The sequence below is a fragment of the Calidris pugnax genome, unplaced genomic scaffold (assembly GCF_001431845.1).
Source record: "Calidris pugnax isolate Ruff unplaced genomic scaffold, ASM143184v1 scaffold13, whole genome shotgun sequence".
NCBI lineage: Eukaryota > Metazoa > Chordata > Aves > Charadriiformes > Scolopacidae > Calidris > Calidris pugnax.
Genome location: NW_015090810.1, coordinates 5,260,790 through 5,287,278, shown reverse-complemented (window position 1 = coordinate 5,287,278; position 26,489 = coordinate 5,260,790). Strand labels below are relative to the sequence as shown.

At 37.7% G+C, this 26,489-nt stretch overlaps 1 protein-coding gene across 3 annotated transcripts in view; it reads left to right on the top strand.

Moving 5' to 3' along the window:
- TERT (telomerase reverse transcriptase) overlaps positions 1 to 23,241 on the top strand; it is a 30,499-nt gene extending 7,258 nt beyond the window's left edge. For 2 of the 3 annotated variants that reach the window (XM_014938744.1, XM_014938742.1), the window contains exons 4-16: positions 395 to 584; positions 3,958 to 4,140; positions 5,456 to 5,617; positions 6,005 to 6,100; positions 8,123 to 8,208; positions 10,899 to 11,012; positions 13,515 to 13,586; positions 15,451 to 15,636; positions 17,097 to 17,223; positions 17,557 to 17,618; positions 19,259 to 19,383; positions 19,764 to 19,901; positions 22,750 to 23,241. In XM_014938744.1, the coding sequence (XP_014794230.1) occupies positions 395 to 584; positions 3,958 to 4,140; positions 5,456 to 5,617; positions 6,005 to 6,100; positions 8,123 to 8,208; positions 10,899 to 11,012; positions 13,515 to 13,586; positions 15,451 to 15,636; positions 17,097 to 17,223; positions 17,557 to 17,618; positions 19,259 to 19,383; positions 19,764 to 19,901; positions 22,750 to 22,853 (1,645 nt within the window). In that variant the 3' untranslated portion in view covers positions 22,854 to 23,241. The remainder of the gene's footprint in view (positions 1 to 394; positions 585 to 3,957; positions 4,141 to 5,455; positions 5,618 to 6,004; positions 6,101 to 8,122; positions 8,209 to 10,898; positions 11,013 to 13,514; positions 13,587 to 15,450; positions 15,637 to 17,096; positions 17,224 to 17,556; positions 17,619 to 19,258; positions 19,384 to 19,763; positions 19,902 to 22,749) is intronic. The other variant, XM_014938743.1, reaches the window with a different exon arrangement.
- Positions 23,242 to 26,489: the final 3,248 nt, after the last annotated feature.

The window sequence follows — 26,489 nt, the reverse complement described above, 5'->3', positions numbered from 1 at the left end:
GAAGGTGCTTTGAACTCAAAAGACCCTAGTGTAGGCTGATCCCGTTTTGTCTGATATCCAGCCACCTGTTGTCTTGCATAAAAAATATTTCATAACGTTAAAATGCACTTGGCTAATCTGTGCTTAAATTTTCATTTGTGTTAATTAAGTTGTTGGTTTTTTTAATTAACTTGATTTGCATCAAGCAGAAATGTGTAGTCTCTTGTTATTGTGTTACATTGTCATTAAGATACCATGAAATTTTTCTGAAACTCAGATTCCCGTGTCACTTTCTGCAGAGGTTAGTATTTGTAATTATCTTAGAAAAATATTTGGCTTCAGTTACCATAAAGAGATTAAATGTTTTAACTTACTGCCTTTCCTGTTGCTTACACTAAATGTATTTGTATTTTAGAAACCATTTTGCCAAAGTACATCTACGTGCTTTATCTTCAGAGGAGATTGAAGCTGTCCGTCAAAAAAAATATGTTCCTATGGCATCAAAACTCCGGTTCATTCCCAAAACGAATGGGTTAAGACCCATAGTAAAAGTGAGCAGTGTGGTTGAAGCACGAGCATTCAGCAGGGAGAGCAGAGAAAAAAAGGTTTTTATTTTCTTTGTTGTTTTATGTGGGTTTCATGTAGGCAGCTAATAAAGTGAACGAGGTCTTTTATGTTGATATAAAACTAGTTTTAACATGGTGAACTGGAACATTCAAATCAGAACGACTGAATTTGGTCTACCTGTTGCAACTTAGCTTCTTCCTTCCCAGTGCTTAATTACCATTAGCCTGCAATGCCAGAATCACATACTTCTGTTTGCAAGCCTGTCCTGAGGAAATTACTCTGACAGAATGGCATGGCCTGTCATGTTTTCTTTCTCTTCTATTTGGATCATTTTCCCTCAGGCTTGCTAACCTGAGGTAGGCATTGGCCATCTATGGGAGCAGAAGGATGGAAATACCAAATTTTCAGTGTTCTGAACTAACATGTCGTATTTGTTTGACGCACCAGAGGGTGAAGGACGGATGAGTCTGGCCTGTTGTGATTTACCTGAGCATTGACTGTGCACCTCTTGTGCCAGGTCAACCCAGGGGCACGAACAGTGGTGAATTAGGTGTGTTACAGAAGGTCTAAGAAGCACAAGGAAGCTGGATCAAGCATAGTAGGGGTATAGGAAGGGATCTGGGAATTACTGTAGTGTGGGAACAGGGACAGAACACAGAGTGCTCCGAATAATCTATTTAGCAGGCCAGTTAACCACCAGACATGGTGGGAACCCAGTTTCACTATCTTGCATGACTGTGTTAATTGTTTTTCCTTAAGGCTGAGTCCTCTTTAGTGCACACGATTGAATGTTCCCCAAATGGGTGAGAGGACAGTGGCTTCTTGGTACTTCTTGTTCAGTACGTGATCCCAGGCCAGATTTACAGGGCACTAGTTAAAGGCTGTTCTGAAGCATTATTTCTATATAGTCTTTCTGTGACAGTCAAGCTGTCAGATTTGAGAGTGTGCACACAGTTAATTTGGAAATAGCTGCAGTGCTTTAAGGGTGCTATTGCTCCTGTAACAGATCTGGCAAAAAGGATGATACGGATGTACTGAAGAAAATGAAAGTTCAAAGTCAACCATGGTGGCTGGTCAAGTGCTTTGAGCTGACCTGACTGCTCTGGAGCTGAGCAGAAATATCTCTATCTGCTGAAGAGTGCAAGCAATAGAGTCCTGTTGGAGAGTGCTGACAAACAGCTGAGGACACTAAGTTCTGCAGCTGTTAGGCCTCATCTGTCTAAACTAGTCACAAAAAAAAGCTAATGATTTTCATAAATCCATGAAAGAGAAGGTGGTGGTAGTATTACCTCTCTTCTCGCATAGTAGGCCGAGGCAGAATTCCAACCTAATGGAAGTGATGTAGGCTCTCTTTTTTCTTTTATTTTTTTTTTTTCCAAAACTTGCATGGCTCTTCAGTTTATTTCTGACATGGCATTTTATCCTGCACTCTGTTCCAGTTTTTTGTCCTCTACCATATCCAAATGTTCTCCACTTTCCTCCTAGCGTTTAAATTGTAGTAGGAAGATGATCTTCCAGTTCTTTCTGTTTGACAGTATTCCAGGTTTTGGAATTTGGAAGCCAGTTTGGAATTGTAGGGGTAGTCTTGGCCAGCTGCTGTAGCTCAACACTGGAATATATCCAGATGAATTGTCAGAGATAATCTCCCAAATTTCCAGCAAACCACTTTCTGATTCTTGGGCAACTCCCAAACTTTGCTGCAAAATACCTGGTGGAATGAGTCCAGTTCTGTGAATTTATCCTCAAATCACTGCAGATGTTGTTTTATTTCAAAGGTTTTACTTACTTACTTTTTTACATATTTACATATTTACTTTACATCCTTCTTCCTTTTTTGTTTGAATCAATATTTTTTATTTTTTAATGGGAAGCTTAAAGGACTGGAAGGCAGCAGGGCTCTAAAAGATCTGGTTTGTCTGAGAGTTTCTAGTCTTTTACTGCATTCTGCAGAGATTCCAGCAGATCTTTAGGTTTTGCAAAACATTAACAGTTCTGTGGATTGGACCTGTTCTGGGGAATTAAGAGGCTTGAGGGAATTCCTTCTAACGTGAAGGCGAGAAGCTACTATGAATACTGCAACTCCAGATCTCTCGGGTCTCATTCAAACTGGATTTGCAACCAGTCTCAGTTTTCTTTTGCTGACTCACTTGCTAAAACCCATATGTTCATCAGCTTTGTGAACAGATTAAGGCGTGCTTTCTGTGAAAAAAGCAACCATCCTGGGATAGGCTCATTAAGAAGGAAAGAAGTAACTTTTCTGCTGATGATTACTTTGGTCTTGCTGCTTCTATTTACCTTTGAGCTACATCTCTACTCTTGTGACAGTTTTTCTTAGGAACTATAACAGAAAAGATACCACTGCAATAATTCAGGCAAGTGTCTTAATTTTCAGAAATCTTTGTTTCATAAACTGGTCAGAAACATTTTTCCAAGATCAGCCAATGAATGAACATAATTACTTACCTTCTGTAAAACAGTGAAGTTGGACCAAGTTGTTTTGGAAGCAGTACCAGTAGTACACTAAACATTTTTAATGTGCTTTAGTTTTGCCAGCTTTTCACTGAAACAAATTGATTTTTTTCAGTGCAAAAATAAATGTTTTCAGATGAATTGGAATACTTCCATAATTAGTAGTTTCAGTGTATCAATATCATGACCACAATACCACCATTGAGAGTGAGAAACCTTTTATGTTCTTTGTATACAAAGAACTTATCTGAAATTCTAAACGGGATCCTAAGTGTTCTACGAGTGCAGTTTATTTATTTTCTTCAGTAGTATGGCTTGGCCTTTCAACATTGCTTTTTTGCCACGTCTGTCAATATTTTTTCTTTCTGTAAGGTGTTTGCAGACCTAATCAACCTGCACGACTTCACTGCCACTCTGGTGTATTTTAGTGTTCCCTTAGCTGGGAGTTAAATCTTTGCCAACGTACTTGTGGGAAGTACCTCCAGAGGCTGAACTGCTGGTGCAGCTGGAATCAGCCTCAAGTCTCAGGGCTCGTGTTCTTTTTGCTGTTCTTGTTGTGGTGGTAATCTTCAGCAGAGAATGAATCATATTTAAGAAGTTACCTTCTAATTGGCAGGTTTTATTTGCTGGAGTCCATCTGTTTGTCTCCTTAACTATTACACCTTCATTTCCAAGAGGCAACTACAGAAAAAAAACTTTTTTTTCCATAGGGTTTATATGTCCAAAAAAAAAAAAAGGAAATCTCTGAGACTCTTTTGTCACTTCCAGGTAGTTACTGCAACTATATTCAGGGTTTCTGAAAACTGCTGTTGACCAAAATAATATAGTAAACTTACAAAATTAATTGTTCTCATATTACATCCAAATGTGAAATCTGTGCATTGCATAGAATTTAATATGGTTCAGCATATTTTAAGGTGATTCTCTTTGGTCTCTTTTTAGATGCATCACTACAACACTCGGCTAAAAAATCTATTTAGTGTCTTAAATTATGAACGGACCATAAACACCAGTTTTATCGGCTCTTCAGTGTTTGGGAAAGATGATATCTACAAGACATGGAAGAAGTTTGTTACAAAGGTTCTTGAATCAGGTGGTGAAATTCCTCATTTCTACTATGTAAAGGTATGTTTTTTTAATTACATATTCAAACTAACTTTTCGAAGTCTACTTGTGCAGATACTTCGATAGTTGTAGTAGCTGTGATCTGAGTGCATAATTATGTCCTTTTCAAAATATTCAAAATAAACTTTTGTGCATACCTAACACAGACTCTGGTTGTTTTTTTGGGGTGGGTGGGTTGGTTGATTTTTTTGAGGAAGGGTTGTCCCTATAGTAGTGCTTCCTCTACTTGGACATTTTTCTGTCCATCTTTTCTGTCATGTAGCAGCTCTTGCTTCTACACATGCACTGGATTTTTGCAGTTACATTTACTTGGGTATAAAAATGGGACAAAACTCAGATATATTTTTAGGACCGTCTTCCCAAAGGAAAACCAGGAAAAACTTGCTATGTGCATTTGGATAAATTCATCATGTTTTTAAAAACAGGTCTTTTTCTATCTCAGTATCATTAATTTCTGTAGAAAGTGAACACTTGTACTCTAGTGTCTCTCCAACAGTTTTCTTCTCCCACTTAAAACAAATTAGTGCTCGTTGTATCCCACTGTTTGAAGAAGTTTCTTCTTAACACTTTTGTTTTTCAGTTACGTCAAGCAGGTGACCTTTGAGCTCAGTTCATACCTTAGAATTAGGGCGATTTATACAGACATACGTAAATTACACAGTTTTATATATATTATAGTGGGAATTCTGTCTTGTGTTTTCATATCCCAGGTGTCATACTTTCCTGAAATTACTTTCAGTGATGTCTCATCATCTTTCAAGCCAAAGAATCATGATATTGACACAGTTCTCTGAAGATTGTTGCTTCTTTAGAACGTTTTGAATTTTGACTGTGACAAGTAAAAGCAGAGTTAAAATAGCAGTATGAGGTTTAGGAAATGTAAAACCTGTGGCTTTGCAGCTTTTCAGAAGCCTAAGATACCATCTCTGTGATCATCTGGAGAGGAAGTATTCTTAAAATACTTAAACGTATAAAAGTATCAGCAATAAACTTTAGTAAACTGATTGAAGATTCCGTGATAGATTTAAGGTTACATACGGTATCATCTTCTGTTAATAACAAGAATTGTGCTAAAACTGATGGTTTGGTTATCCCTTGTAAGGGAAAAGTCATTAGTGAGCGAGGAGCGGTTTTGCAGATAAGCAATGAGTTTTTATTTTGTCACAAATTTGGACTAAAAGATGCAGTAATTTCACTCCTGTGTAATTTATCCTTCAGCCTTGTTTACGTACTACAACAATACTTTTTTCATACTACCACAGTGTTTACAGTGATACTGACAAATGCATAATGGAAGATATTTCTTCTGTTTCAGGCTGATGTGTCCAGGGCTTATGATACTATTCCTCATGATAAACTTGTGGAAGTGATTTCACGGATCTTAAACCCTGAGAAAAGAACTGTCTACTGCATACGGCGCTATGCTGTGATTATGATTACCACAAGTGGAAAAGCCAGGAGGTTCTATAGGAGACATGTATGACTTGCTGGTTTCTTTTATTTGCTGCTGTAGATACATTTTGGTCCAATGAATATTTTTGTTTATAGCTTTTTTTATAGTCACAATTTTAATTAGATAATTACTTCATAAACTCTTTTTAATAGTGTTGGATATTCTCCAGAAGTAGCAAAGCTTCTTTTTACTCCTTACTTTTTATACTTTTTATTTAACATTAAAAAGAATAAACATAAATGTGTTGTGGAAATAGAGATATGTGAGGGAGCTAATTCATTTTAACAATAGCAGAATTGTCAGATTAAAATAATGCAATAAGGCTGGCCCTTTGACCTTCTCTGAATAAAAGAATCTGGTACTGAATTTTCTATTGCTTTTGTCATTTATTTCTTTACACTCAATATGTAGGTTTCTACTTTCAAGGATTTTATGCCAGACATGAAGCAGTTTGTGTGTCAGCTTCAGGAGAATACCTCATTGCAAAATGCAATAATAGTTGAACAGGTAAGTATTGGGAGATTTCTTTTCAACTGAAAAAGAAAGCTACAGAAGAATTGGAGGAAGATTGGGATTTTTAATTGAATGTACATATTATGTGATGACACCACCTCTCTTCTAGTTACCCAGCAGCTTCTGTAGAAAATTTTTTTTCGTCTCTTCTTTGCTGTTTATAACAGGTTCTTTATTCAGTGGAAGGAATAAAACAGGCAAGAAATCTAACAAAATATCCTTCTAGACTTCTCCCAGATTTTCTCAGTGTTTCAGACTTTCCTACTAACCAGTGTTTTCTTTTTCCTTTCCTAACTCCATTGTTTGTTGCAACAGTTCTCAAGCGAGAACTTAACTATTCAGTAAAGCAGGGCTTCAAAAGTTGCTATCTCCAAAACATACAGAAGTAAGAATGACCAAAATGTATTCTAAGCTAAGTAGCTGAGGAAATGGATGTGGCATCTTGAATAGCAAACTGCACAGAATAGAAAAATGACCTAAAAAAAAAAAAAAAAGCAAGCTTATTTTAATGATTACCTGCCAAGGTTGATAAGAATGATCTCTTCTTTAGAAGAGTTAAAATGCAGCACAAAACAAGATTAATTCTTGTATTTTTTTGTTTAAAGAGTTTTCTCACTTTCAGTGAATCAAAGTAGGGCTAAAAATTATATTTATCTTAAGTTTACTCCAGCTGATGCTTTGTTTCAAGAAACAAGCATCCTTCTGTTGTTTTAATTCTTGTCCTGCAGAGAACTGTACTAATTGCAGATATTTGTTCTCAAGACTTCCTTCTGTTCAAGGAGCATGCCAGAAAAAGGCATAGAAGTATATTATATGCTCAATCGGTTTATTAATGCATTTTTTTTCTTGGCATCATGGTGTTCCATGATAACAACCTACAAGATTCCTGACAGGTATCTTCTCACAGACTACTTCATCTTTAATTTTTCTTTTTCTAAACTTGTCAGTGAAAAATTTTTATATAGGGTAATTTATGCTTCTAGCATACAAGTAAAATGATTTTATGTATCTATGGGTATAGGAGTAGAATATACTTTGTGCACAATTCCAGGATCCTACAAAGTGCAGAGAGCCTAGTGAGTACGTGAATGAAAATGAAAACTAGTTGGATCTATGATGATGATGCCTATGTAGGTTCTTTTTGTTCTTTTTTCCAGTGGACATCTGATTTAGATAACTATGGTAGACATTACGTGAACAGCAGCATCCTATTTCAAAATATGCTGCATTTGAAAACAATTTGTGTGTGTGATAGTACTTTTTCTTAAAAAAACCAAACTTATTCTGAGAAAAGTGTCATGTCAGCCTGGGCGTGGGTGCCACAGGTACATCGTGTTAGCTCTTCAATACAAATAACCATCATCTCACACAGCTCTTTTGAAAGCTGAGAGCATTCGTCTGATGTCTAATCTATGCAAACAGGAAGTAATTTTCCTTTAGTTCTCATGAAGTCATTATTAAAGGGGTTTAATCTGCTCTAAATTAATTTTATATTACACAATTTTTAAAACGAAAAACTTCACAAATATTGGATGGACAGTCAGTCAGTTTTGCAGCAGAAAGGGTTTTGCAGCAGAACTGGAAAGTGAGTGTATCTATACTTCTGGAATTGTAAAGAACATGACAGTTACAGAAATTGTCCTGCAGGATAGAAAGTGGCCAAAAGACTGATGTCTTATACATTGTAATAATCCAATATAATATACCAGCACTTAAAAAAGTGGGTTTGGATATTATATTTTCCCTTGTAACACCAATCAAAACTTCTTTTCTTCTGAAGCAAAACAAAAATGAACTGCACCATTCACTTCTTGGAGATGAGCAGCTTTTTAGTGTATATATTCAGTAAATATTCAGATATTGGTGTTAGATGTTTTGTTTCTTACCTTAGAGGTTTGCACTACTTCAGTCTAGCTTTTCGTAATGGCTTCTGTGTATCTTCTGAGTTTATACCGGATTTTTAGTTTCAATGAATTTCTGAAATAAAAATCTTGTTTTGTTTTGTCCCATTTCTAGAGCTTAACTTTTAATGAGACAAGTTCCAGCCTGTTTACTTTTTTCCTTCAAATGATACATAACAACATCCTGGAGATTGGGAGCAGGTAAAAAAAGTTAGTTTTTCCTTATATAGTGTGTTTGGGTTTTCTTGTTTGTTTTTTTTTTTTTTTCTGTTAAGCAGGATGCTTTTCATTGGCTCAGGGGATTTTTGATAGCTGTCTTTTACAGAGAGCTTTCTTATTTCACATTAATTTAAAATCTGTTTATCGGTTTAAGCTCCATAAAAGCATGAAGAGTTTGGCATCAAATTTGTATTTGAATAAAAATTCTCTTTCCCAGCTGGATGATGTTGACTATAAACAGAATGCATAATTCTAAAATCTGTAACCACCTTTATTTAAAACTGGAAATGTAATTCAAAAGAAAAATACTTTGGAATCCATAGTGGTGAACAAAAGCAAGGTAGCATCCAAGCAATCATGCAAAAGCCTTGTTAGTCATTTCCCTGTAGTGCAAAATTAACCCTTTTCTGCATGGCCTTGCTATTTGGCAACTTGCAATAAAAATAGGCAATAGCAGTAGGAATTAAAATTATTTGCAACTCCGAAACTAGGAATCAGATGTTAGAGAGAGGGTAGTAATGCAGATTTCTTCTTGTGTTGCTAGAAAAGCTGATTATGTTTTGCCTCTAGGTGGCAAATGTCTAGTTATGTGATCTTTATTCTGAGTGAGGTATAATAGCATGAATAGCTTCTTGTTTGTGAAAAAATACCTTTATTTTTAGAAAGCTTAATCTCACAAAGTTGAGGGAGTGGGAGAAAAGCTTTCAAGGAGGCAAATATAAGTGTGTTTATAGTTTTTTCTAGCACAGATGCTTACACTCCCTTTGGCAGGATCATGAAAACGCTGACATGGCATGCCATTAATAAGGACTAGCTGACACCGGTATGTTTATTAAAAGTTTAATGGTTTTAAGGAAAGCACGCCCTGACAAAGCCAGCTTCATACTTATTTAAATTCAGTCACAGCTTGGCTGACTTGGCTGAAAAAATACTGTTATGGAATGAATTTCCCCTTTTTGAGTAGCTCATTCTCATTTGTTCAAAAAAAACCCCAAAACTGCAAATAAGTTTAGTAAACGAATACACTCTTTAATCAATGGTTGTCAAAAAGCCATCACAGTTAGTCAACATTCACTTGATGTTTTGAGAAAAATGCTGATTGTTGAGCTGGAGACGTAGAAGGAATCTTTTAATACCATTTAATATATTTATCAAAAGTGGGGAAAAATGTAACATTACTGCTAGAAAAATTTGCAGATGACTCAGAACATAGATAAGATCACTGCTAGACTGTAGTATGTGGCTCTTGTGTCCAGTTGCATAATTTCATTCTCCTCTGTTTCACTAAACCATTCATGTGGTAATGGTAAAGTGGACATTATAATATCTCACTACTTTCAAGGAGCGTTGTGAAAATAATTTGCTTGAGTTTTGTGAGGTGTACTCATTCTACAAGGTAATGTGCAACTCTGTCTTCAGTTGCATAACTTGATGTGATCCATTACTATGACTAGCTTTATGTAAGTAACAAGACAGGAAGTATTAATGAACCTCCCCCGGCTATGTCCACATGAATTCTTTGAAGCCATGAGAAACGAATCAAGATTGACTCTTTTTGGCAACTTCAGTGAACTTTTCAAGGAGAAGGGGAGGTTGAGTATAATTGCAAATAATAACGGTTAGCATTTCACAGGATGGATTGTTTTTTTCCCAATTAGAAGTAAGATAGCTTCATGCCTAAGCAGTTAAATGAGGAAGTGAATGTGATTTACACCATAGCTGTGATGTATAAAACCAAATCACATGCTCTATTGGACTAAGCCATCAGGAATTTCCCTAAAATTAGACTGATGTTTATTTGTGGAAAAACAAAACAAACCCAAAACCAGAAGCCCAAGAAAATATTTTCTTTGGCCAGATCATGCTGTGCAAGTATAAACAAAGGATTAACATTTAAATTTAAATTAAATTAATATTAATTTAAATTAAATATGTGTAACTACGAAATAATTTCAAAAGATACTCTGACTTGTGCTGCTGAAATAGATTTCTTTTTTTTAATTTATTTTTAGAAAACTTAGCAAGGTAAGTGGTGAACATTTCTATTTTAATTAATTGTGGATGTCTGCTATTCCTGAGAAAAGTGGGAAATGTTCCATCTCCAAATCTACCTGAATTTAATTCCTGATGTTAACATACAGTATGAGCTTCAGACTATTGATTTTTAGTGGGCATCTGCTAGGAGCTGTTTGGATAATAATTAAAAATAAATAAATTCTAGTTTGAAAGGTTTGTCCATTGCACTTTGTTTCTTCTACAAGAACACTTGTTTTGGAGCTATGTAAAATGTAACATAAAGAATTACAAAGCTTAAATGAAGGGTAGCTCTGCAGCTGAAGGAGGAAGGAGGCATTGCCATTTGCAATTAGTTATAAAATGTCTTTCCTTTAATGACAGTTGTCTGCTGGAGTTTGTTAATAAGAAAGGAATATGTGTATTAGCGTGTTTTTTCACTGTTTTAACTTAAAATTTCTGGAGCCCTATGCAGATTCCTAGAGGAAAGAACAAACAAATTTAAGTAAGGCTAACTAGCAAGCACGTAGCATATTTCTTATTGAACATATACTTTACACTTGAAAATGCAAAGTTAATATTTAATGGCTATTGGAATCTTCTTCTTGCATGTTTTGAGGGTTTTTTGTTTTCTTTTGTTTTCTTTTGGTCTTTACTAGATACTACTTACAGTGCTGTGGAATTCCACAGGGCTCCATTTTGTCAACTTTACTTTGCAGCTTATGCTATGGAGACATGGAAAACAAATTGCTCTGTGGAGTACAGCAGGATGGGTAAGCGTGCTTTGTTCTGTGCTCTGTTATAGTAATGCATAATGTATAGTATATGTGGGTTTAGTATATACTTAGTGTGTATATTACAGTATACATGTTTATAATATATATAGTATAGTGTATGTGTGACATTTTCTCTGAAGTTTAATTTTGAATTTCAAGGATTTTCAACTCTCCATTAGGAAACATGGTGCACACAAAGATCTCTACAGCTTCAGTGTCACTGTGGTTGTTTTGTGGGGGAATCTCCCTGTTTGTCATAAGATTGGGAAGAAAAGTACCGAAAAGAAGCTGCGTCAGATTTGTGGATGGCAGATGTGTTCTTACAAAGAGCACAATATTTAGGGATGCTGTAAAGAGTCTGACAAGCTTGTCTTGTACATGTAGAATCATAGAATGGTCCAGGCCGGAAGGGACCTCCAAAGGTCATCTAGTCCACCCTCCGTGCAGTCAGCAGGGACACCCCCAACTAGACCAGGTTGCCCAGGGCCTCGTCGAGTCTCACCTTGAAATCTCCAGAGATGGGGCCTCAACCACTTCCCTGGGCAACCTGTTCCAGTGCTCCACCACCCTCACAGTGAAGAACTTTCTCCTCATCTCCAATCTAAACCTGCTCCCCTCCAGCTTAAAGCCATTGCCCCTTGTCCTGTCACTACAGGCCTTTGTAAACAGAATCTCCCCAGCCTTCCTGTAGGCCGCCCTCAGGTACTGGAAGGCCGCTATTAGGTCTCCCTGGAGCCTCCTCTTCTCCAGGCTGAACAACCCCAGCTCCCTCAGCCTGTCCCCGTAGCAGAGGTGCTCCAACCCCCTGATCATCCTCATGGCCCTCCTCTGGACCTGCTGCATCAGGTTCATGTCTTTCCTATATTGAGGGCTTCAGACCTGTACACAATACTCCAGGTGAGGTCTTACCAGAGCAGAGTAAAGCGGAAGAGTCACCTCTCTGGACCTGCCAGCAATGCATCTTTTGATGTAAGAAGTTTATAGCTCTCTCACACTCATTCCCACAGAAATTGTGGTCTTTTTCCCTCAAACAAGATACTATGTTGGTTACAGGCTTTCTGATACCCCTTCTGCCGGAAGGCTTTCCAGTCCACCATCTGTAGATCTTAACATGTTATCAAGGTCACAGCTTTATTGCCAACTCTTTACAAGGCATGTTGGTTCTTATTTGAAGTCCTATGTGGCTCTTGGTACATCTTCTAAGTGTTTGTGCCCTGATCATGCTCACTTCTTAGGAGCTTGACAGGAAGCTAGCTTGGTAAAAGCTCTACCTCTTTATGAGCCTAAAAACTGTAGGGTCCCTTTTACCTCTGTATAAACTGATTCCCAGCTGAATCCCCGATTAGGGTCTTTAGGCAAGAGATAGGTGTTGGTGAGCCCCCTGAAGCTTGTCTGTGTTCATGCATAACACAATGCTGTGAATTCTGTCCTAAGAAAGAATAAAGAAACTAAGAACATTTCCCTATGCAAGTAGTAGAGTTCTCATAGATATTGGGAAGCTGTGATGATATGAATATAAACAGCAATCGTTTGCTTTCAAAGGATTTTGTTTATACATACTGAAATTACGAAACTGATTGAGAAGAATGCACTTTTTTATGTAGCAGCTGTTTTTATATAGAGCAGATTGTAGACTGTTACTTAGGTGTCTGTTGAATGATTTTGATAGTTTCATTTGCCTTTGTCAAAAAAGTAACCTTGCTATTGACTTGGTTAGGCAAAGGTGCAGCTGATCTGATTGTAGTGACAGCAGTACTCCTGCTTTGAAAAGGAGACAGGACAAGATCATCTCCAGAGCTTCTTCTCTGTGATAGAATCATAGAATGGTTAGAGTTGGAAGGTACCTTAAAGATCAAGTTCCAACCCCCCTGCCATGGGCAGGGATACCTTCCACTAGACCAGGTTGCTCAAAGCCCCATCCAGCCTGGCCTTGAACACTTCCAGGGATGGGGCATGATATCTACTAGGCAGGATTTATCAGAAAATTATGGGCATGCTTGGGGCCTGAATTCTGTTGAAAAAGAAAATTCCTGCATTTACAGTGGTAGACTTCGACATTCAAGTTATAGCTTCACAAACAAGTTATTACATGGTAAACGAAGCTACAGAATTAGAGTACCTCAAGCATCCGGTATCTGCTTGTGTACCTGGTATTACATCTCCTTTCCTTGTATTGTGTATGAAGATACTGCAGTTTCTCCCTTGGAAAAGTGTAAAACCCTGCATCCAAGAAGCTGTTGTGGAGTAGCTTGTGTGCTGTAATTCCTGTCATGTTTCATGTAGCCAGCCCTTTTGCTTTCTTACTTTTATTTTTTTTTCATTTATTTTTAGGAAAGAAGCAGAACTGAGAATTTCTTCATGAGACTCGATTTGGAGATCATATTGGCCTCTACCTTCTTGTGAATTAAAACGGGCACGTTGTTGCTCTGAAGAGTATGAAAAAAATTTGAAAGGGTTATATATCAAAAAAATCTAACATCAGTTTCTTCTTGATTACAGAGTCCTAATACGTCTCATTGATGACTTTTTGCTGGTTACGCCACATTTAACACAGGCAAGAACTTTTCTAAGGTATGCTGTAAAATACATGGTCTTCAAATTAATAAGCATTAACACTTTTTAGGTCATTCATTTTGATCTTTATACATGCTTGTACATATAACTATATTTGTTTTAGGGGTTAAAAATCAAGGGCTGGTTTGGAGTCCTTGCTGGTAGCCTGTGCCTGGAAAGAATCCCAATAGCTACATAATGGATGGACAGCTAACAGTCTGGTACAGCTCAGATGATGGGGGATTCCTGCTGAGGTTTAAATTAGGGACCTAGCTACTGACCTTGATGGAGGTTCTAGCAGCAATTAGTAGTGCAGACTAACCAAAGCAGCTGACAGTTGTCTTTTAAGACCATTTTCACTCAAATGTTTTAGGATATCTTAATTACATTCTTAAAATGTTTTTATTGGGCTGGCATGCTGCTGCCTGATCCAATAATGCTATTCCCTGATCCAATATTGCTAAGAATTTTCTGATCATTAACATTCTGGGGTGAGTATTTGAAGATACTGATAGCACGGCAGCATGCAGCTCACACAGTTGTTTTCAAACAGTAATTTTTTAGATTCTTTAGAGTGCTTCAGAACTACCTTTTCTATAAAAAAATCTGGGCCTTGAACTGTGGATATGAACATGCAGTCAGTGTCCAAGCAGAGTTCTGCAGATGCCAAGGTCATTTTTAAGGATCCAAAGGAGAGTTCTTGAAGAAAAGCTTAGCATCTGCAATACAGTCGTGCATCATGCTTTACAATAGTCAGAAAGATGTAGTTCTGTTGTGAGCCTGAAAGGTGATGGGAACATCAATTAGGTAGAGTTTGAAGTATAAATTCTACTAAATAGTGAATAGTGTACTTTGAAGACTTCATTTGTCCTCATTTCCTTATCAGAACAGAAGGAAATTTCTAGGGATGTGCAGATGTACAGTTCTGGAAATGATAATTCAAACTAAGAAACAGGGGATGCCTCAAGCTATTAATCTCCATAACCTCTTTTCAGCATAATGTCACTTGCAGTAGCATTGCAGAAATTGTTCCGCTTGCTCTTTGGAGCTATCAGCATCTTTGTCCTATATCAATTTCTGTATCAGCTGCGTTGATTTTCTGTAGACAAGTAACCTCTTCTGTGCAAGCTTTCCAGATCTGCTTACAGATCCTATGAACTCTCTGCCACAAATAGAGTAGTAACAGCTTTTTTCTAATGTAGTATTAGAACTGGAGGACTCAAGAAACTTAATTTTGAGGAGACAGCATTATGATTATTACTCCCCAACAAGAAGAGCCTACCTCTTAGTCTTACTCTTTGAAAGGCTGAGAACTGCACATGAATACATTGCCGAGTAGGACAAACTGCTGCTTGTCCATGAGATGATGCTGCTCATCCAATGTCTAGTAGGTAATCAGCAGGCGTTCTGGCAATGAAATCATCTTTAGGGAAAACTTTGTGGAGAAAGCTCAAAACTTTTCATCGGATAAACAAGGTTCCTGTTATGTGGATTCTCCTTGTTTTCGTTAACTTTCAAAACCGGTAACTCCTCATCTGTCTTTTTCCAGAGATCTTAATCTCAGTGGTTTCTGATAATGAGGTTTATGTAGCTTGTCTCAAATGTTTTCATGGCTTAAGTTCTTACTTTGCATTAATTTGTAAAAGTTTCTCTCTGTTATCCTTGTATCCTTCAGCTTATTTATTTATGTATTTATTTACCTCTAATGTCTTCAATTTCATTTATTTCTAGCTGTGTTCCTTAACCTAAAGCATTGGCCATGGCTCCCTTTATTCTTTGGTTTCTGTCCTTTTATGCAAGATCATATGTGTCTTGCAGCATGGTGGGATTTTCTGCTTGCTTTTGGGGGGCGAATTAGACTAACTGGTTTTATCTGTTTTAGGACTCTAGCAACAGGTATTCCTGAGTATGGCTTTTTAATAAACCCCAATAAGACAGTCGTGAATTTTCCTGTTGATGATATCCCAGGATGTTCCAAATTTAAACAGCTGCCAGATTGTCGTTTGATCCCGTGGTGTGGTTTATTATTAGATATACAGACACTTGAGGTTTACTGCGATTACTCCAGGTAAATAGAATTGTATTCTCCAGTGTCAGCTTTAGACTATATCATACACAGTGTGAGAAGCACAAGGGTGTCTTGTGAATGGTGTAGCTGAATTAACTGCAAAATAGATTTTTACAATTCTGTTTCCTAAACCATAATTTAAACATTTTATTCTGCTGTGCAGGCTGCTATTTTCTTCATTCCATCCCAGTGGGATGTATGTATCATTAATGCCATCAAATGTAGCACAAGTCGCTAGTGACCAGAAGTCATATACCATATGGTGGCTATGTAGTTCTGATGCAGTTTATTCAATCACCTCAGTTCAGCTTCTTTAACCATTATGCACTGCATTGTACCTGATGTCATATAACTACATTTATTGCTCAGAAATTGTTAATTTTTTGTACCTTGCTAGAAGAAGCAGTAAGTATTACATGAATTACAGATTGGGATTAATTTTGTATAGACTAGAGGGACTAGTAATCCTTTCAACATCAGAGGTATTCCCTCTGGTACACTGCAGATGATAGTGTAGGGGGGAAGTAATCTCTTTTTAAACCAGCAACCTTGGCAGGAGCACGATACACAAAGCGCTTGGGACAATACACAAAGCAGCCTGAAGTGTCAGTATGGGACAGTGTATCCTACTGGAAAAGCTCTGTAGATCCTTTACAGAGATGCCATTGGACATTTGCTAAAGTTTTACAAGAAATAGCTGTTTAAACTGAAGGATAAAACCATATTTAGTATAAACAGACCATGCATACATTTAAGTGGGAAATTGCGAGGAGGTTTTCCATCATTGGAGTGGTAAAGTTGTCTTCCTAAACAGAAAAGCTTGGTCAGTTTAGGACAGGAATTTATATGACATGATTTTCTGTAACAACAGAGGACTAAAATCAGCAGCCAAAGAGATTTATTTACTAGCTGTGTTTCTAAAAGAAACAATTTGTGTTGATGAGGGCTTTCGTGCTACTGGTCTGGGAGACACTAAGCAGAACCTTGAGGGTACTTGTTACAAGGGCTGCCTTGCTTTTGATAAGCTTGATTTAAGTAATTGGAACGCCAGGGTGAACTGAGGTGGTTTCCAGCCTAAGCTCCTGTGTTGGAGGATGGATCACAGTGGAGTATAACCTGGTTGTCACTGGAGTCGTTAATAAAGGTCTGGCTAGGCCATGGGTTCTAGAAATACAGCTAGTTTGTGTTTAAGGGTGTTGGTTTGGTTTTTTTAGCAGGGTGAATTTATTCAGCCCTGAGGTACTGAAGTCACTCCGTAGCTAGTAGCCTTATTGCCACAATGCCTAGTCTCTTTCTAAATTGAATTTAGTTATAATCATCTTTTAACTACTGGCTCATTTACTAGCAGGCAATCTCTGTAACATGAGAAGTTAAATGAGGCTTACTTTGCCGAATTTGATTTAGTCTGTTAGCCCACGGAGTTTGTTTAACTACTTTTTCCTTTTTTTTTTTCTTCCTAGTTATACCTGCACTTCTATCAGATCAAGTCTTTCCTTCAATTCAAGTAGAACAGCTGGGAAAAACATGAAATACAAACTGATCACAGTCCTCAAACTGAAATGCCATTGTTTATTTCTTGATTTACAGGTGGGAATATGGAAACAGATGTTTGGAAATATTGTGATTAGTGATAAAGAGCATTAAAACTGCTTTGAGTTCTAACATAAAGAGTTGATTTTGAGAGGTAATCCACATAACTAGGAAATGTTGACATAAACTAACAAGTGGGGTCTCAGCACCTTCCAGAGCTGAGCCTTCACAACATTGTTAACTTAGGTACATAAAAGAAATCTTTAAAGTATTAGCATAAAATGTTTTTTCTCTAGGTCTCTAAATCATCTTATGTTATTGAACTTAAAAAAATCCTATCACAACCCTAAAATATTCCTATACCTCTGTTTCTGTTCTGTCCTGTTCTAGATCAACAGCCTTAGAACAGTTTTCATTAACATCTACAAGATATTTTTACTTCAGGCTTACAGGTATGTCACTATCTTCTGCAGTAACTCAGAATATTTCATTACTCATTCTTGACACAGGGAGGAGCTATGGATTAGGAAAAAGTGTGCCATATGAATGTGCAGTGGTAAATGTCAGGAGTAAGTCACATTATTCTTGTTTCAAGGCTATTTTTAGATAATATTGGGGGGTGTGTGTTTGTGACACTTTGCTGAATGGATTTTCAATGTCTCTTGGTATTGACAGCTGACCTCAAGAAAAGCAGTTTGTTTTACTGCAGAAGGATGACAAGAAGCCTTATCACTCATTAACCAGTTTATATTTAGAACTTTGTATCTATTAAAATCATATAGAACTTTGACCTGCATAACTTTGCCTTAAGTGAGGTTTTATTCTACCAAGTTAATTGCAGATTCTTAGCTGCTGATAATATCTTAATTGCTCCTTAGCTGGTAATATCGTGGGTTTTGTGAGCTGTTTTTGGCCAGCAGAGGAAGTGAATGTTTTAAACAAAGATAAAGGGAAGGAAATCAAAACTGATAAGCAAGTTGGGAGAAAATACTAATTTCTGTGCGTCGAAAACTTTGAATGATTGGCACCCCCATTGTTTGTTTATTGTTTTAATGCAAAAAAAAAAAGGTATAAGAAGTGCTTTCCTCTTCACAGAAATCAGCTGTTGCTCTTTTGCTAGGCTCATACTTGTTAGGAAGCGACATTTTAGTGTTGTTCTAAAATTCAGCTTGATCCAAATTAAGCCTGTATTGTTCTTATGTCCAAGAGTGTAATTGGACTTGTCTACTGCAGAACTGATGTGTCCAGACTCTTAAACTTCGTGTTGTGAGTGATTTAGGTTTTTTCTCGTATGTTGGACATAGTTACTTAGTTATTTCCGTTTGCTTTTATGGTAACTCTCTAACAAAGGTCTTTATGTTAGAGTACCTTTAAAAAACTGTCCACTAAGCTAGCAACACATCAGGTTAATTCAGCCAGAGCTCTGTGATGCAGTGTGGTAATTGTTTATCCTTTAAATATTTTAAGATTTCAGAGTTTCTTGAAGTGATTACACTTATGCTGCGTTAATTTAATAAGCAAGTATATGCATTGTTGAGTAAAAATATGTTTACAAGTTCCTAAAGGGTAGGTTGAAGGATGATGGAGCCAGACTCTCTTCAGTGGTTTCCAGCAATAGGATGAGGGGCAATGGGCACAAGCTGGAACATAGGAAGTTTCACTTAAATCAGAACAGAATTTGCAAACAAATTTCATATGTGTTTGACTCTGTAGGGATGTGTTATATATAGGAGGGGAGTGGTACACTAACAGTGTTAATGTCATAGAATCATAAAATGATTGGGGGTGGAAGGGACCTTAAAGGTTCCAACCCCCCTGCCATGGGCAGGGACACCTCCCACCAGACCAGGTTGCTCAAAGCCCCATCCAGCCTGGCCTTGAACACCTCCAGGGATGGGGCATTCACAACTTCTATGGGCAACCTGTTCCAGTGCCTCACCACCCTCACAGTAAAGAATTTCTTCATGACGTCTAATCTAAATCTAAATCTCTTAGCTAAAGACTGTTGGGTGCTTTTAAATTTTTTATAGTGCCTAAGTTTCACTCAAAATTGCGAATGACTTGTAATTAAATACCCTGATTTTGTGAACAGGTTCCATGCCTGTGTTCTCCAACTTCCATTCAACCAGCAAGTTAGAAACAATCCTTATTTCTTCCTAAGGATCATCTCTGAAACTGCATCATATGGCTATTCTATCCTGAAAGCAAAAAATGCAGGTATAATATGTTAATGACCCAGAAGTAGCATGTTTGGGTTTGGTTTGGTTTGCTTTGCTTTGTTTTTTAGACAAATAAAATGTCTTGTATGTGCAGTCAGTTCATGTCATTTTGAGATAAAGACCAAGAGTGAAAAATATGGAGTGCATGATAGCGTACTAAAAAATGCACGGTGCATTTTTTTTCTTAAATTCAATTTCCTGAAAATAGTAAATGTTTCAGATTTTAGTTTTTAGTCTTCTGTTGACATGGGAGACTTCATTGACTAAAGAGGTTTTTCATAAAAAATCTTGGAGTGATTTTATGGAAAGAGGAGGGGTCAGACATACTTCTTAATGCTCATCATCTCCAGTGACATTAATTTCCTGTTCTGTCTCTAGGGGTAACTTTAGGTAACAAAGGTGCATCTGGCCTGTTCCCTTCTGAGGCAGCAGAATGGCTCTGCTACCATGCTTTCACTGTCAAACTGGCAAACCACAAAGTTGTTTACAAATGCTTGCTTAAGCCCCTAAAAATCTGTAAGTATTTGGTTATTTTTACAGTTTGAAATATGGTTAATGTCAGTAAAACTTGGAGTAAAACTTGGATTTTTTATGTTTTCTTGTCATAAAGTGTTGGTTTAAAATGTGGATTGATGAACTTTCTGATTTTAATCAAATTTACTAAGTATAAGCAGGCAAATGAAAATTGTATGTTTTTCAGCACTGCACATTCTAGAGCCATGTTCTTCAGAGGCAGCTATTGATACTTAGCACTCAATAAGCTTGTACAGTTCAGAAATCTTAATAAGATTGGGTTAATCATATAAGCATTCTCAGTGGGTTTAACTAAATGAAATACAAATGCTCAGTTTTCTTTTTTTAAAAAATGTAGATTAATTGGCAACTAAATAAGTTCCTCTTGCAATGTAAACTCTTTACCAAAATAAAAGTGTTACTGGGGTCACTTTGAAACAGAAGCGCTTGCTGCGCTGCATATTGCAATGGAGTTAAGTGGTGTTGGCAAATCTTTGGTTCTTCTACTCAATGAAAAAAGCTGTCTGCTCGTGGAAAGCTTGCTCTTTGACCAGTTGTGTGGTCTGTCCCCGGGCCAGCCACAGAAATAATAGAATTTTCAGTTCTAAGATACTGAAAATGAACAGCTGTAGGTTTTTCTGGAGCAGTCAGCACTGTTGTTGAATTTGGCTGCAGTGAAGGCCAGACTCTCAACACTGACTCCGTAATTCATGCTCTGAATGAATCATTACTTGGGCGGTTTTATTATACAATACTGAGAAATTCTTCCAACCTGAATACTTACCAGGGACTTACCAGGGACTGTAATTTTGAGAAGTGCTTTTACTGCAAGTATATTTGCTTCCCGCTTGCCTTTCGTCTTCCTTTATGAGTTGAATAAAATTTTAAAAATAATTTCAAACTGCTTTTGAAAAGGAGCTGAGAAGGCACCAGATGCCCCAGCTAGGGGCTGAGCAGGAGGGAAGGCGAGGCATCAGTGTGCTGGTACAGAGCTGTACAAAGACATCTTGTGATCTACAGTAATAAGTCATATGCATACCCTTGGTGTGAACGTGCGTCGTTATCTCCATGTCTCCAAGATCTCTGATCATAGATAAAGGCTGTTTTTCAGTCACCTGATCGTACATGGTGTTTGTACTTGTGTTTTCTTCCAAATTTAGTGAGACACTAAGTCTCCTAATCCTGCAGAAACACATTAAAATTCATTTAAAGAGACATCGATAGATAGTTTTCAACGCAGTTTTATAAATTAGTTTTGTTTGGCCTGCATCAGACTTTTTCCTGAGTGATGTTATTGTAATCAGAGCATCATGCTCTAGAGAAGGTTGCTACAGAGCTGAGCATTATGCAGAGATACTGGAGCTAATTTTAAGCACTGTCTTTTAAGTTTTGTCTTACTTCTGGAAATCAGGTGGCACGTGTGGATGTCAGAGTAGCTGTGACAGGAAAGCTCATGCTTCTCAGGTGTTGTCCTGTGAAATTAGCTCAGTATCTCTGTATGACACAGCAATCTGTAGCATAGAGGGAACCAAGGCTGGTAATAGTGCCTGTGTTAACCTAACCACTACACCTCGTGTTGCCATTTGGGAGTTCGTACCGGCTATATAGAACCTATTTCCCCTGCAAGATCACGTTGACAGGAATTGATAGAAACTTAATTCTTTTTGTTGTGTCCCTGTGCATGCCTTTCTGTTACTCTCCATGGGAATCGATATCAAGCTCATAGGTTTTGGGGAGGATGTTCTTCCCACTATTCCAAAACCTGTTAAATATCAATATCATAGGCTTGTCAGAATGAGTTGTCGTCATTCTTCAGAGTTAGGTATTTAAAGCATAGTTACTGTTTAACATCCCTCCTATTATTACCAGTGGGGAAAGGAGCAAGAGTCTTTCCTTATCATGATAAGATATCAATACATCATCTGTCTCCTTTCCAAATACAGAACAAATGTTTATTGAGCACTTCTGCCTTTCTGCACCATTGACAATTTTGCCAACTCTGTTTAGGTAACGGACTTGAACTGTTGCTAGGATTTTACACGTTCTTCCTAATCTTTAAATAGTCCTTTTTGTTGTCATTGGTTCTGTCGGTGGTAGACTCAACGACTTTCTGTGTTTCAAAAATGTTACGATTTAAGAGCCTTGCCTAGTTTCCAAAATTTTCCACTGCAAGGGTGGCTTTCCAGTTAGCCTCTCTTTTCTTACAAGGAAACACAGTGAAGAGAATTGCTTATGCCAACATATAGAAAAAAAGTGCATTTTCCATGTGATTTTATTTTTTTAAATCTTTTTATATATGTCAGTTCCAAGCATAGGCTACTGTGATGTCATACCTGAAAGTAGAGGGGAAAAGAAACACTGTGAGAATACCATCCTGCTGTAGGCAAACATAAGCAACCAGATAAGGATCTGTCCCTTGTCCTTTGCAGTGTTTAAAATAGGGTCTCTTGAAGTAACTGTGATTTGACAGTGGGCCTTTTTTAGTGTATATAGTTATTGAATAAATGGTCTTACGCTTTTCAAAATTCTTTAAAAATTCTTAAATCCAAACAAAGAAGTGTTACAAGGACATAGTAGGAGGAATGGAAAGGAGAAGGAATTTGCTACTTGCCTTTCTTAGTTAATATTTTAACATATGATTTTTTAACATTTTTATTTATTAGCCTGATTTAAAGGCAAAAGAATAGTAGCGTATTTTATTATAACTTTTTTTTTATCCCCATATTCTAGATGTTTCAACTTTTTAATTGGATTCAGCTAATATTGATTTAATTACTTTATTAGCTTTTTTCCTAAAACAGAATTGTTAGTTACTTGCAGTAGTAATGAATTGTTTCTGATATTTTGGTAGGTAAGATGCGGCTATTCAAGAAGATCCCCAAGGATACTATGGCACTACTGAAGACAGTGACAGAACCGTCTCTTTGTCAAGATTTCAAAGCTATCCTGGACTAGCTGATTTAAGCTTATTTCATGATTTTTCCAGGTTTGAAAAGGAATGTCTTTAGATGACTTTTCTCTGTAGTTTATTTTCGTAGAGTGGACCAAAAGCAACTTCACTCAAAAGTTCTCCATGTTTGTTTCCCAGATGCCACACAAGGACTTAAAAAGAGCAGACAATTTTGTTAGTACCTTCATGTTTTTGTTTTCCTGTAAATTCACGGGCTCTTTGAAGCAATTGACTTGTTTCGTTCAGTAATTCTCATCTTCTAGATGAAGATATCATTGAAGTATGTTCTGTATGAACAGATCTACTTTCTTGTTTCAGTGTGGTGTTTCTGAAAAACTGTTCTTTGCTTCTCTGTGTTGCAGACTGTTTTATAATAAATTGTTTGGTTAATTGGAGTAACACATACTTGTCTCCAATATCTTTATTTTATAGTGATCTTTAACATCCCACCCAGCTGGGTTATGTCCGGAAGGACAGTTACCCACACAGAGCAAGTGCATTTCATGGCCCTACTTAGCAAAATGTACAGGTTAGAAATTTTATGATTTGGAGAACACAACTAATATATGCCAAAATTTCAGTGTCAAAGTTTAGTGTATGTTTTATATATTTTGAACAGTTGGTGATATTTTTAGTGCAGTGATATCCAGAACAACAATGGTGCATTTATACCTACAAAACAAAGTTCTTGATTAGATAATATACCAAGTAGATTACTCTTCTATTTGCGTTTCCTGATCTTTATTTAGGATTATCTTTGGCTATATAATGTTACTGAAGTACTCTCTAGCCCTGGCGTTGGCATGTTGTACACAGCTGAATTTTGCCCTGTGGCTGCTCTGATAAACCTGCCCATGTTTTTTTTTTTTCTCTCTTCCAGGCTTGTGTGTTGAATTTGTGTTGCTCTGACATAGACTTGTTTTACTAGGATTTTTCTGTCTGTATTACAGGCTAAATAGCAGGTGCTGGAAGGTTTTCTCAAAACAGAGTGGGGATATCCTGCTGTTGTGAAACACAGTGTAGGCAGTGTTTTTAAAGGATTGACAGACCCACCACCACCCAGGGGTTGGTAACACAGTGTAACTGCACAGTCTACGTTGCAAGTGTTTCAAACCACCATGAAAGTCAGCTTGCTGGAGGCTTTATGTGGGGAGGAAGAGTGGCAGGGATGAAAACTGTTTTTAGTGTCTCTCTCAGGACAGGAATTTGACAGAAACCCCTCTAGGGGAAATCACAGCATCTGGATGTGTTCGTAAAACATATCCTTCTCCCCCATGCTGCCTTTTGGGAGGGGATTATGGACTGTGAATCTCAGTTTGAGGTAGGTATCAAACTTTGCAATGTGGGGAACTGCCTGCATTCCAGAAGGAATATGCTTTTCTCTCTGCAACTTTTCTCTATTTATTGTTTTATGATAATTTGGATGCTTCCTTATTTATAGTGCTGTTGCATTTCTGAGGCTTTCTTCCTTCAGTAGGTACTTGAGTTCCTTGTCTTAGGGCTATGGATTCTGCTTAAGGCTGAACATCACCATACCTGTGTCCATGTCCCTTATAGATTTATCCCCACAGAATCTGGGCTGTACTTACAGCCTAAACAGGTCTAGAAAAGTCTTGTCGGTCAGAACGGTATGAGTTCATGGCAGAATATTACAGCAAAGAAGATCTGATGGGATATGCAGATAAAAGATTGGGAGGAGAGTGAGCAGAAAGTAGAAAGTGTTTAGTATGTAAGACATCGACATAGATTCAGTTTCGTGTTTCCATGCACGTGCTTACTTAAGTAACAGAATCAGTCATGCTATTCAAGAGAAAAAAGTACCTATAAGATGCTGTGCTTCATGTGAAGCACATATGAAGGGGAAGATTGTAGCACTCATTTTGCTGTGCTAAGGTTACAGTTCTGGCATGGGAATTTTAGTAAGGGTCACACCAAAAGTGCACTGTGAACAGAAAAGCGATGTTCCCTGCAACAGTTGCTCAACACATTTTCTAGATGCCTCCATTGACTAAACAGTAACTTCAGCTGGTGTGTTTCCCTGCTGTGAGTTGTAGTTACTGGAGCTGAAAATTGTCTTCCCCCTGAGTCCCGTCCCAGGCTGAACTGTGTGTTTGGCGACCCACCAAGTCTCCTGGTGAATGGGAAGGGGCAGCTCAAAAGCCAAGTCTGTGAGTGCTGTGACAGTGAGTTGAGACAGATTTATAGATTTGAAAGTCTTGTATATGTAGTTTAATTCTTTTCTCAGCTTGTGTCTGTATTAGTTGGTTGTGCTTTTCTTTAAGAACAGATCTCTGACCAAATACTTAAACCTGCTTCACATACTCTGCATATATATGATTGTAATGAAAATCTAGCTATCTGTGGTCAGAGACATGAATATATAGAGTGTACATTTCAGTTAACTAAAAATTCTTATTTATGTATTTACATCTTTTATATGCTCAAAATTGCAGTTACATTGTTTTTTTTTTTTTATTATTCATTCTGTATGGAAGCCTTTTTTACTCATAACCTTTCAAATTTAATTTGCAACAGGCAGAGTGACAATTTAAATCCTCCTGTGCCATTGTCAAGAGTTTTTACCGTGCACAGCTGCAGAACATCAAGAAGTTTGCTTGGACATTTGTGACTTGTGAGGTTTCTGCTAACAGAAGCTGTGTTTCCATGCTGGGGTACCTGCCCCTCTCCCGGCTTGAGGGGCCGGGGCTGTTGGCAGGCTACCGTGGGGAATTGCAGGACATCATCACACGGACCATTGGCCAAGTCCACAGCTCTCAGAAATAAAAACATGCAGAGCCCAGGCACTTAACTGTTTTGCAGATGATACTACTCCTCCCACATAGTGGAAGGGCCAGGAGGCTCTGGCCTGGCGACTGCTGTGCACATGGAGAGTTTACCCCGTGCATTTCCTTTGATCCTCTGGTGGATCCCCTGTGACAGACTGGATACTGCTGCTTCTAGTACCACCACTGCTCCAGGAAAGTCTTACCTTCCAGGCTAGCTGCAGGACAGCAGATCGCAGCAGCAGCTGTGTGAGGGGCATACTAAATCTAAAACAGAAAAATCTAAAAAAAATTAATAATATATGTCTCTCTTTGCCCTGCTCTTTCCTTAAGCAGTGAGATAAAAATCATCCCCTCCTCCTTGCCAGGCTTGCAGTTCCACTTGTGCCCCTTTCAAGAATTCAGGTAACTGCCTTTTCTCTGCAGAGTTTGAGTTGCTCATCCGTCTTCACTGTGTGGCCAAATCCCTGTTACTACCTGTGAAGACCTACTAGTGTGTAGCCTGTCACAATGCTGAAATTGCCTCCACTTTCCTTAATCTTCCTCTCTTTTCCTTGACTCTTTTAATTACTCAGCCTAAGGGCTTTGTCATACCTTATCCTTACTTACTCTCCCTGTATTTTTTCAGAGACTGCTGGTTGCTTAAGTATTTCAGCAAAAGGAATTTCACCTCCATCGCTGCAGAGTGGCCAGGATCTGCAGGCAAGTACAGGAAAACCTGCCTTTAAGTAAAGGGTAACTTCATTGTCAAGTCATATAAGGTTGCAGCTCACTGAGAGGCTTCCATACACCTGCACTTTTATTACAGCATTGTTCAGTTACTGTGTTCAGTATGAGAAATTAAGGGGAAAAAATTGG